This window comes from Dendropsophus ebraccatus, chromosome 9, assembly GCF_027789765.1.
Source record: "Dendropsophus ebraccatus isolate aDenEbr1 chromosome 9, aDenEbr1.pat, whole genome shotgun sequence".
In the NCBI taxonomy this organism is placed as follows: Eukaryota; Metazoa; Chordata; class Amphibia; order Anura; family Hylidae; genus Dendropsophus; species Dendropsophus ebraccatus.
Window position 1 is genome coordinate 107,770,463 of NC_091462.1, and position 12,120 is coordinate 107,782,582.

General features: G+C 40.6%; 2 protein-coding genes across 13 annotated transcripts in view; one reads left to right on the forward strand and one right to left on the reverse strand.

Moving 5' to 3' along the window:
- The window catches only part of PLD6 (phospholipase D family member 6), an 83,868-nt gene that overhangs the window by 20,503 nt on the left and 51,245 nt on the right, over positions 1-12,120 (forward strand). The gene's annotated exons all lie outside the window — the stretch shown is intronic.
- MPRIP (myosin phosphatase Rho interacting protein) overlaps positions 546-12,120 on the reverse strand; it is an 84,429-nt gene continuing 72,854 nt past the window's right edge. For 4 of the 9 annotated variants that reach the window (XM_069984269.1, XM_069984264.1, XM_069984270.1 and 1 more), the window contains 8 exons: positions 11,865-12,012; positions 11,625-11,742; positions 6,863-7,022; positions 6,672-6,779; positions 6,271-6,357; positions 5,982-6,144; positions 5,619-5,704; positions 546-3,153 (listed from right to left, as the gene is read on the reverse strand). In XM_069984269.1, coding sequence (XP_069840370.1) covers positions 3,082-3,153; positions 5,619-5,704; positions 5,982-6,144; positions 6,271-6,357; positions 6,672-6,779; positions 6,863-7,022; positions 11,625-11,742; positions 11,865-12,012 — 942 coding nt within the window. In that variant the 3' untranslated portion in view covers positions 546-3,081. Of the gene's footprint in view, positions 3,154-4,587; positions 4,650-4,851; positions 4,890-5,618; positions 5,705-5,981; positions 6,145-6,270; positions 6,358-6,671; positions 6,780-6,862; positions 7,023-11,624; positions 11,743-11,864; positions 12,013-12,120 lie in introns of those variants that run through there. The other 5 variants (XM_069984265.1, XM_069984271.1, XM_069984273.1 and 2 more) reach the window with 3 other exon arrangements.

The following is a 12,120-nucleotide window of genomic DNA, read 5'->3' on the forward strand; positions in this document are numbered from 1 at the left end:
TGAGAACACAGGATGCAAGAAGCTAGAGGTGTTAAACCCGATATCCCATTTGGCATGCCACATGCTAAAATAAGGCACGGTGCCAGACCTGTTAACTTTCTGGATTGTAAAATGCTGCAGTATTTTTAACCGATGGCACCACAGTGGAGGGTATCTATGCCAGATTGACAGACATATGTAAATGCAATGGGACATGCAAAAGTTTGCTAGGGATATTATGGACTTCTAATTACAAAGCTCTCATTGCTACTTACATTTGTTAAATCACTTTAAGGGTACAAACCCACTTGACGTATTTGCTGCGTGAATCAGTCTTAAAAATAAGCAGGCAAAACGCAGGTTGGCTTTATACGATTGTTCTGCATTAAAATACGCAATTGCGTATTTTTGAAGCGTGAAGCTTGTTGTTAGCAAAGCATCAGTTGTTAACAACCTGTGTGAAAAACGCATGTAGCTTCACGCTTCAAAAATACGCAATTGCGTATTTTATTGCAGAACAATTGTATAAAGCCAACCTGCGTTTTGCCTGCTTATTTTTAAGACTGATTCACGCAGTAAATACGTCAAGTGGGTTTGTACCCTAAAAATATTTCTGTACCAAATGGCTGCCATGACCTAAATACAAGTTGCTCCATAAGACACTGAACAAGAAATACATATTTTTAGTTTATATGATTACGTATGGAGGATTTTACCCTATAGCATAAACTACAAAGACTTTTTCTCTACTTAACTTGTGGCTTAATGACTAAAACGCGACTTATTAACAGTGCTCAGCTCCTCTCCACCTTCTCCACCATCGGCATACATACTATCACAAGACTGACTGCACATAACAACGACACATGTCACCTTCTATAGTCCTCAATTCATTACTTTCTGAACCCTTGGACACTCTGCTGGGTTTAGACTTACAAAACTCCCTTCAAAGGGAATTACTGATGGATAATGAACCCTATGAGTGTCGTCGGAGACCTCTCTATTGTCACAAGAGGCTGTATACATGAGGATACAATGTCACCGGTTCTATCCTCCCAACAAGCCTCCAACAAACATATTTTCCAATACAAAAGAAAATAAAACATTCTGAAAAACAACCACAAACACAAAAAAAACCTAACACAAACCCTCTCTCTAATATAAAGTCACTTTACGACACCTGAAGCAGGTAAATGACGTAATCACTTAACAAAATACTTCCAAAGTTATATCTCACCTGCCAAGTCCTCCTAGGAGCCCCAACCCAGACACTAGTGGGTATTTGGGGAAAAGCCCTTAGGCACTATGTATATCCATACTGCTACCAGTACCCATTTCCCTAGCTAGATCGATGTTCATGAAAAGAAGCTCCATTATTAGACCAAAAATCAGTGATCGAGTCCTAGTGAATGGATAGGCTGCATTTTCACTAATATTATTTGGGCCCATGAAATGCATTGTGACATCACTGATTTTTGGTGAATGAATAGGCTACATTTCCATGGGGCAGAGGAAACAGTAATAAAGCTCTAGTTTGTAGCAACTTTACATAATATATAAAGGATTTACCCAAATAGCTTCATAACATGTTCTAACTGTATGAAGAAAAGTAGTCCAAGTCTTATAGTGTGGATCCTGTTTACAGACTATAGACTGCCATAGGGAAAGCTGCATGTATAATAGTAATATCACGCTTGGCTGCCAAATGGAGGAATTCCCATATGTAATAATATATAAAATTGAATTTTAAGTTATTGTACAACATACTATTAAAAGTGTCTCCCAAGGTTGGCAACAGCTTGTCGCATTTCCTCAAAAATCAATACATTTTAAGTCATGTCCACCCTTATGATTGTACTAGCCAGAATAATGCAAAATAATAAAAGTATTCACACATGCTTCACTCCAACACTTCCCAAATCCCCTTTACCTGTCTCTAGTTCTTGGTTCTGCATATGTTGACCTGTACATCCAGTTGTCACTTCCCTGTGTCAAAAGGGATCTGGAAGTATAGACCAGTGGGACCCAGGAAGCATTAAATGTCTGTTAAGGGAGAATGACGGCTTTTACACCATTCTGAGCTGGACAACCCCTTTAATGGAGAACTAACATGCCATTGAATGACAAAACACAAACTAAAGCATTAAAAACTGACATGGAACAACTGGACATTCAGCAGAGTATCCATTTGGTACAGAAAGTTGTATTTGCAAAATGTTCTTATTATCTAAACTGTATGAGGACAGGCTGCAAAAAGTTCAAAGTCTTTATTCGTATATTTTAATTTTACACGGGCATACTAATAAAAAAAAAAAAAAATGGCCTAATTTAAAGTGACATGTTATTGGCCCAGCCACTCATAGGCAAGATACAGGTAACATCAGCAAAGAGGAGATGCTTCACATGTTACCAATTCCAAACTTATGACCCAAAGTTATCAGTATAGCACAGCAAACAATGTGAGGCCATGCCTGGTGTAAAGGGAGGATGAGTGGAGAACACCCTGAAGCTACAGCATCAAGCAAATCATATCCATGACATCTAAGTACCTAATGGAGATCGCACAGCAAAATAGAGGAGCAGAATTTAGTATTTTATGCAGTTCCCATCTTATACACACAAACATATCTATAAATAACTACATACATTGCTGGAAGAGAGTGAGGGGTTTTGAGCCGATTGTACTCAGGCAGGTAGGCCCTGTCACGTTTCCCTGTCTGCGATTCACCTCTTCTCCTGCAGACAGTGACATCTATCACACAACGGGACCTGGAAGGTCCAATGGTGTCACACCTGATAGCTTATTGATCGGCAGCAGTGCCATAATACTGACAATTCTGAATGAGAGTTAAAGCTCTGATAAGATGGAGAAGGCGAGTTAATGTGCCCTAATCCAGGAAAGGGGTAAGGGTTAGGGAAAGACATTGAGCTGGAGAGGTACCCACAGGAATTAACCATTTCAACACCTGAATGGTCTTGCACATTTCAAGAGCCACGTGATATGCAAAGAACTGCACATCAGAGTCCCCTGAGGCCCGATGGATCTGGGGCGATGTATCTCTGCTCCACATCCTAGGGACACACAGCAGAAACTGGGAGACGTTAGTGTTTCTTGAAGTCCTGGGATTCGAAGATTTTAAGGCGCTCCTGGACTGTCAGCCCCTCCTTCAGGCTCTGTGTTGAAGAGAAAAAGGTGACAAATGTTAAAGCCAAGGATATGGCAAGATTAGGCAAGAGCCAGTGTATAAGCAGGCACACGACATGGGAAAAAATTAGTTATGCATGCTGGGGGACGATAGGGGTGTCTCGGTAGGAGGGTCACACATGACAGATGGATGTGAGGAAGGGGAGTGCAAAAAACAGTAGTGAAGAGAGACCAAAACCGTGGGTCACAATACAGGGTTAAGTGACAATTACGCTACTAGTGTTACTGGGTTTGTATTACAATCCCACTAGAAATAAAAAAAGCTAGATTCGGAATCTGTGCTCAAGCTTAAAGGGACTGAAATAAAGAGAATTGTCTTAAAGGGAATCCATCAAATCACAGTCCAGTCTGCAGACAGCACTCTGGGCTTAGGAGTCTAGTGGGTGGACCCACTCATACAGGGACGGCTGTCAGTCAGTGAGGAGGGCCACTCACTGAGCCAGAATAAGCGGAGGTTTAAATAAATTATAAATTCTGCTGAATCTTTTCTATCTGCTTGACATGTCATATCTCCCTACTGTATGCAATCTCCCCCAGTCAGCAATGGATGTGTGAATACAAAAATGTTTTATCCAGGGAAAATAAAGAGTAAACAATGGCCTATATATAAATTACTTACTACAGGACAGCAGCAGAAAGCGGTACAGATGGAAGACAATCACCACTATGATCTCTTCAGGGCACAGTAATCACATATTAGCAATATGTTCTGTATATCTATGCTAAGATATAACTTTTATTTTTCTCATGATAGTTTGAACTAGGCTGTATTTTCAAATCATTTGTGGTTCATGGCAAACTGGGTTAAAATGCCCGTGTCTGAGATACATACAACAGTGTATAAAACTACATATTGTGCCTTCTCTCTCTGCCAGTATTTGCTGATTCACTATTCAAACAGGATTTCTTATTGCTGCATCAGGAAATATATGTATAGTATGCTACCTCATTCTACCGTAAAGTGTCAGGGACAGGACACAGAACAGGATGATTTTCTAAGAGCATATTAGATTTATAGGTCGTGACGACGCAGGATATATTACAATGTTCATATATGGTTACCCCATGTATCAGAGAAATCGTCAGGGTTTTACTGAGAAAGGTTTCAGTAGTGTGTAGCATGCAAGGTCATTGTATATGTTCATGACCATAGACAGCATTCAAAAGTTAGCATTCAGCAAATCCAATAGAACCTGGGTTACCCTAAACTATTAACATATCAACATGAAGCATTCTGGGAGACGTGCCATCATCATCTGGGATGCTTTGCGTTCATATTTTTTTTTTAACTTGATACAGAGTGCAATTTACAGCTATAAGAAAGGAACAGGCCGGCGATGGCGGCACTCAGGATGGAGAGAAAAGTTGTGCATGCAGAGTTTGTTGGCCTTGATTTTACCTACATGTCAGGGAACCTGGTACGTGGAACTTTTCAGTTATCCCATGAGACCTGCTCAATTACGGACTTCCATGGACAAAGGGACACACAGACACAGACAGACAAAGAAAGCGCATGAATCCCATGTGACAGTGCACAAATCCCTCCCCCATCACCCCCGGACAACGTAAAAACTTCGGAGGAGGGGGGTAAAATGTGTGATATCATGCAGGAGTCCTGCACGGACATAGGCTAACCCGTGAGATGACGACCACTCACATATACTTACTAACAGGCAGACAATTATGACCTATACGGTGTGACCAACTAGGGAGATAAAATCACAAGGATCAGGCAGGATAATGGGTGACGCTTGGGGTTTTGAAAAACATTACAAAAACAGGTAATTTAAAAATGGAAGTCTTGACTGTACAAAAAAAAGGGGGGGGGGGGTATTAAAAGATGTGTACTGTGTTATAAGAGCTGGTCATCATTATAATAGTAATATTGCTATATACCTGGGTATTTATTTGAATTCTAATAGAAGCCTGTCTGATCACGTCCCCAAAGCTGGCCATACACATCACATGCAAAAATCAGCAGGTAATGTGTATGGTAGCCTCCAATTTTCCTACAATGAAAAATATCAGGAGGGTAGCAGCTTTCTTCCCTTCAGCTATCTGAAACGTGTGACAAGCATTACTCCTGAGGCATTAATAGGGTTTATAGGATAAGGGAAAACGTCTTCCCGACCCTCCGTAAAGTGACAGTCTTGTCTTGAGCAGTGCCAACTTACTTAATATAAAATTTTTTTTTCCTAGGCACACATTCCTGACATCAATGAAAAATTGGTTACTAGGCAGTGTTTTCCCTAGCAACCAACAGGTCCCATCTATTGATCCTGCATAAGGAATATACGAGAGTGTGAGAGTGTGTGTGGTGAAGAACCAAAAACATTTCCTAATGAAGTAATTCTATAATCAGGCAGACTTCCATATTTCTTGAAGTCTTAGGGTGACAGATCTTGCTTTCCCTGAAGTACGAAAACCAGCATACCTTGGACCTGATGTTCCGCAGCTGTCTGTTGATGGTAGACCTGTCATTCTTCAGGAAATCTGGGTTACTCTTAGATTTCATGATATCTGTAAAAACACAAGCCGTGGTTAGGTAATGGACTTATCCTGCATGGCAATGAATGAGCATGACAGATGCTTTGATGCGTTGTCTATTTTGAAGGCTTAACCATTACTCTACAGCATAGAAGTTTTGCTTTTATCATAGTATTATTGACTATAATAGAGAATGAATATATACCCCCTATGAAGGTGTACAGTTGGAAGGACACAGATTGGATACCACTGCTCTAATGTTTGTAGACAGCAGATATACTTTGATAAATAGTAAATGTTCACTTCTCACCATATCCAGACACCGTCGCATTCTCAGGGGTTTTGTCCCCCAGCATCTCGGTGGCCGTTTTCAGCTGCTCCTTAAGCCTGCTGATGTCGCATTCGGCCTTGGCCTTTACATTGCTCAGCTCAGAGTAGATGTCCTTGTATTTATCGCTGGCATATTTCTTATCCTTTCGGTGAAAAGAAGATAAAAGCTGTAGTCACGGTGGGGGGAGTTACAATCTCTTATCCTTTAAAAATAGGCAGAAACATTGGATATAATTCAATGCATAATCTGAGGCTGCATGACGTCTTACCCTAAGAGCTGTCTGCAGCTCATCCTTCAAGGAGCTGATCTCTTGCTTCTGGTATTGGATCTCAGACTCCTTTACACGTAACAGGACCTGCAAAATGGAACAGACCATAAGAAAGTCATAAGATACACCATATACTGAAGGTGAACAAAGGCTGTACAACTGTATCTGCTCATGTCGTAAAAGCATGTGATGTATCTGCCACTTGCAATGTGGCAAAGATCCAGTGACGTTGATGGAGAGCTATATAGCCAGCAGATAATATCAATATCTTACTGTTATTATTTTTTTTATTTTTTTTACAAGAAAGCAAGTATATTAAGTGTCGTGGACACAAAAACACAGAAAGGATGCCCCTAATACAATGAATCTAAAGCTGAAGTACATAGGAAGAAAAGCATTACCTCTAACTCATAGACATCCTTCCCCTGGGTGAGAGGCGATACCTCACCATCTCCTGTTACTAAATTCCGAAGCCGTGTGATCTCACTGGCCAGACGATTATTTAACTCCTAAAAAATAAAATCAATGAGACATAGTAAGTGATGCAGCGCTCAACACAACACAGATGAGGCAGCTCCATGACTCCACTCACCTGGTTATGGGCATTGAGTTCTTGATTCTCTCTCTGACACTGGCGCAGAGCTTGGCGTTCAGCCTCTAGGGCTTGAGCAAGGTGGGCATTCTCAAGACACTTCTGAGAATATTGTTCCGAAAGAACTTCCAACTCCCTCTGCACAGACTGCAGCTCCTCCCTGTAAGAAGAACCAGGAAGACTTTAAGGCGATATATGACCTAACTTTTCTTTTACAGATCAGAGTCAGACACTAAAACATGGTCTTTTAGTCTGATGTTTATTTTCTAACTTGTTTTTAATTTTACTTATTACATTGCTATGGGGGCTGCCATCTTGCCTGGGCTGTTTTTACCAGCATTTAATGACATGCTTAACAATAAGACTCATGGACACAGACTACAATAGACGCAGTATGTCCCCTTCAGTTGAATTTAAAACATTACTGAGGACCTTTGAAAATGTAACTCCACTGGGAGCTGCTGTTGTTTCCACTATCTACTGGTGTCACATGTCGCTACGATGCTGTACAGATCACTGTACAACAGCCTCCTCTTATCACTACTGAGAGAACAAGTCTCAGCTTAGTTTTAGCCTTAGTGGTAAGAATGATTGGAATAAAATAGACAGAAAAATGGAAAATTAGAAAAAATGTCACCAAAAATTCTTTAAAAAAAAAAAGTTTGACAAAAACATTTAACCTCTTAGGGACATATGCCGTACCCGTACGTCATATGTCCCCAAGAGGTGTTCAGAGGGGGGCCGCGCCACGACCCCGCTCTGAACTGCCGCGATCCCGACTGCTATCTGCAGCACGGGACTGCGGCTATTAGCCAGAGCGGTCCGAACGTCGCTCCCGCTAATTAACACCGTTGGATGCAGCTGTCAAACATGACAGCTGCATCAAATAGTGTTAAATGCAGCCCATCCCTGGTGTCTAGTGGCGGAACCCCCCCACGCGATGCGATCGCGGAGGGCGGATCCCTTCATCTTACCGGGCCTCAGCGACGTAATGACGCTGATCCTGGCTCGATATTCTACTGTATTGGCCTGCAGCAGGCCAAAGCAATAGAGCACCAATCTCATGGATCGGTGCTGTGTTATACAACTACACTGATCTCTATGAGAGATCAGTGTAGCTGTATTAGAAGTCCCCCAGGGGGACTTCAAAATATAGTGAAAGTTTTATTATTTCCATTAATAAAAAGCCCTCTCCCCTAATAGAAGTTTGAATCGGCCCCCTTTTCCCATTTTATTAATAAAAATAAACAAACATGTTTGATATCGGCGCGTGCGTGCGTAATCCCGCGAACTATTAATTTATTACATTCCTGATCTCGCACAGTACACGGCGTTAGCGCAAAGACCCGCCAAAGTGCAAAAATTGCGCATTTTTGGTCATATCAAATCCAGAAACATCGTAATGAAAAGCGATCAAAAAGTCGCATATACGCAATCAAGGTACCGATAGAAAGAACACATCATGGAGCAAAAAATGACACCTGACACAGCCCCATAGGCTAAAGGATAAAAGAGTTATAAGCCTGGGAATAGAGCAATTTTAGGAAACGTTTTTCTGCTGTAGAAGTTTAGAAGTTTTTATTTTTTTAAAAGCCATAAAATAATATAAAAGTTATGCAAGTTGCAGATCGTTGTAATCATACTGACTTGAGGAACATGTATAACATGTCAGTTTTTCCATAGGACAAACAGCGTAAAAACGAAAAAAAAAAAAAACAAAGAAAAAGAATTGTGTTTATTTTTCAATTTCACAACGCACATAATTTTTTTCTGGTTTCGCAGCATATTTTATGCAAAAATTAAGTCTGCCATTGCAAAGTACAATTAGGGACGCAAAAAATAAGGGCTTATTTGGGTTTCCAGGTGAAAAAATGCAACTGCTATGGCCTTTTAAACACAAGGAGGAAAAAGCGAAAACGCAAAAACGAAAATTGGCTCCGTCCTTAAGAGATTAAGCAATAAGTAATTTTTGAAGACACATTTCCTTTAACCCCTTAAGGACAGAGCCTGAAATGGCCTTAAGGACAGAGACAAATTTTATGAATATGACCTGTGTCACTTTAGTCATTAATAACTTCGGGATGCTTTTACCTATCCGGACGATTCTGAGATTGTTTTCTCGTGACATATGGTACTTTACATTTCTGGTAAAATGGAGTCGATACTCATAACAAATCTTTATGAAAAACACCAAAATATTGTGAAAAAATGCATATTTCCAACTTTGAAACCTTTCTGCTTATACAGAAATGGTTATGCCACATAAATTATATATTAAATAGCATTAGCAACATGTCTACTTTATGTTGGTAGCTTTTATTAAACTATATTTCATTTTTTTTTTTAGACAATAGGAAGCTTAAAACATTAGCAATTTTCCAAATTTTAAGTAAAATTTCAAAATCAGATATTTTTAGGGACCTGTTCAGGTTCAAAGTGTATTTGAGGGGACTGTATGTTAGAAAGCCCCACAAAGCACCCCATTTCAGAAACTGCACCGCCCAAACTCTGCAAAAGCATATCCAGAAAGTTTAACCCTTTAGGGGAGTCACAGAAATAAAAGCTGTGTGTAAGAAATTTGAAAATTTTTATTTTCTGTGCAGAGATTTTATTGTAATCCAATATCTTTCATAATGATAAACCTATTAGCAGAGAAATGCACCCCAATATTGATTGCTCCGTTTCTGCAGTTTATAGAAATACCACATATGTGACCCTATTGCGCTATTAGACGCAACCACAAGCCTCAGATATAAGGGAGCGCCTAGTGAATTTCAACGCCTCCGTTATATTTGGTCATTTTTGACCGTACCACTTCAGGTTGGCAGAGGCTCTGGGGTGCCAAAACCTAAAAAGCACCCTTAAAGGGACACCATTTAGAAAACTGCACCCCTCAAGGAATGTAACAAGAGGTGCGGTGAGCATCTGGACCCCACAGTTGCTTCACAGATTTTCAGAACAATGTGGTGTAATAAAGGAAAAATTCTATTTTTTACACTAAAATGTTGTTCTAGCCTTCATTTTTCATCTTTACAAGGGGATAAATGGAAAAAAAAAAAAAAAAACACCAAACGTGTAGCGCAGTTTCTCCCGAGTACAGAAATACCCCACATGTGGACATAAAGTACCAAGCGGGCGCAGGACGAGCCTCCAAAGGGAAGGGGCGCCAATTGGCCTTTACAAGCTGGATTTTACTGGAATGGGTTTCAAGGGCAATGTCGCATTTACAGAGCCCTCGTGCTGCCAAAACACTGGAAAACCCCCACAAGTGAACCCATATTCTGGAAACTACACCCCTCAAGAAATCTAACAAGGGGTTCAGTAACCAAATGGCGCTCCTTCCCTTTGGAGGCTTACCCTGCACCCGCATGGCGCTTTATGTCCACATGTGGGGTATTTCCGTACTCAGGGGAAATTGCTCTACACATTTAGTGTTTTTTTTTATCTTTCAACCCCTTGTGAAAATGAAAAAATCAAGACAAGATCAATGATTTAGTGTAAAAATTAAACATTTTTTACACTAAATGTTGGTCTAGCCTTGATTTTTTCCTTTTCAACAAGGGGTTAAAAAAGAAAGTGAACACAAAACGTGTAGGGTAATTTCCCCTGAGTACGAAAATACCCCACATGTGGATATAATGTGCCATATGGGCACAGGGCAAGTCACCAAAGAGACAGAGCGCCATTTAGAGGCTGGAATGGAGGATGGAGGCCATGTCGCAATTAAAAAGCTCCTGTGCTGCCAGGACAGTAGAAACCCCCCACAAGTGACCCCATTCTGGAAACTACACCCCATAAGGAATAGCAGGCCATCTCTGCTCGTCGGCACGGGAATCTTTACAGGGCTGTGAAAACTAACATGCAACACTTTCTGGAGGACACAGTGATTAAAAAAATGGCCTAGACTACTCCATTGAAGAAAAACCACAGAAGAAATGGCATTTGGGAAAGATATTACCATTGACAATAAAAAATACTGTAGGTGCAAAAAAAATAAAAAATTCTGTAGGTGCCACAGAACAACACACAAAACCAACCACATAAAAGTTCCTAGAAACATTGTCACTATTTAAACTATCCTAGAATAGATATATGTTTATTCCAGACAGGTTTACACTCAGTTACTGTACAAAACACAGCTACTGGAAACTTTTTTCAAGCACCTACTATTTCAGTAAATTAATTTTTTCATGGGTTGTTTCTGATCTTTTCCTCTAAACTTTGATCATGACCCTCCTGAACCTCATTTAGTTCTTTAACATGTTTAAAGGTTTCGATCAGGTCCCCACCCCTTTCCCTTCTTTCTTTCAGACTTTATTGATTTGTAGGTCAGGTCCACAGAACTGGGCACAGTATTCTAGATGTGGTGTCACTAAAGATCTATACAGTGGGATCACAATCTCCCTTTTCCTACTGGTTATACCTCTAAATATACAGCACAGCATGCGATAAGCCCCCGTGCCGACGAGCAGAGATGGCCTGCTATACATTATAGCAGGCCATCTTCCCTGACCGCTGTGTGTGAACACACAGCGATCGGGGAAACATCGGGCGTAAGTATACGCCCGTTTGCGTTAAAGCCCACCCTGCGGGGGCGTATACTTACGCCCGATGTCGTTAAGGAGTCTGCAACAAATGTTTACAATGGCATTAAGATTATAGAAATAAAAGTACCAAAAGGAAGATAAAGCAACCACCACACACAGCTTTCCTAGAAGAAATCACCTAAATGTTCATTCAAAGTTTGAAGGATAAAACTTACAGATACTGCCTCCGCAATGACTGTACGTCCGCATTGATGCTACTGACTTGAGAGCGATGGGATTTCTCTAGCTCCTTCTCAAGTTCTTCACGGTGTGCATTTTTCATTGCTTCAATAGCTATAAGTGAAAATATTTACATGGAAATAAAGCTAGTTTAATAAAGAGTAACTTTAAGTTAAGTCATAACACAACACATAATAATTCATAGAGAGGATCATGATTAGTCATCAGTCATGTACCTGATATGGTGGCTGCAGTCTCCTCCGCTAGGAGGCGGTCCTTCTCCTCACGCAACTTCTCCAGCTCTCGCTGGTGCTGTCTTTGGAGGTCCTCAATCTTCTTTTGATGGGTTTCCTCCATGGCAGCAAAACCCCGTTCACATGTCGCCTGCAGAAGAAAAAAAACCTTTTAAAATGACTCTGTAACCTAGGTCACTAAGGAAAGTGAGTAATAGAAGGTAGATAGGTTGTTGATATGAATGGATTAACCAATAGT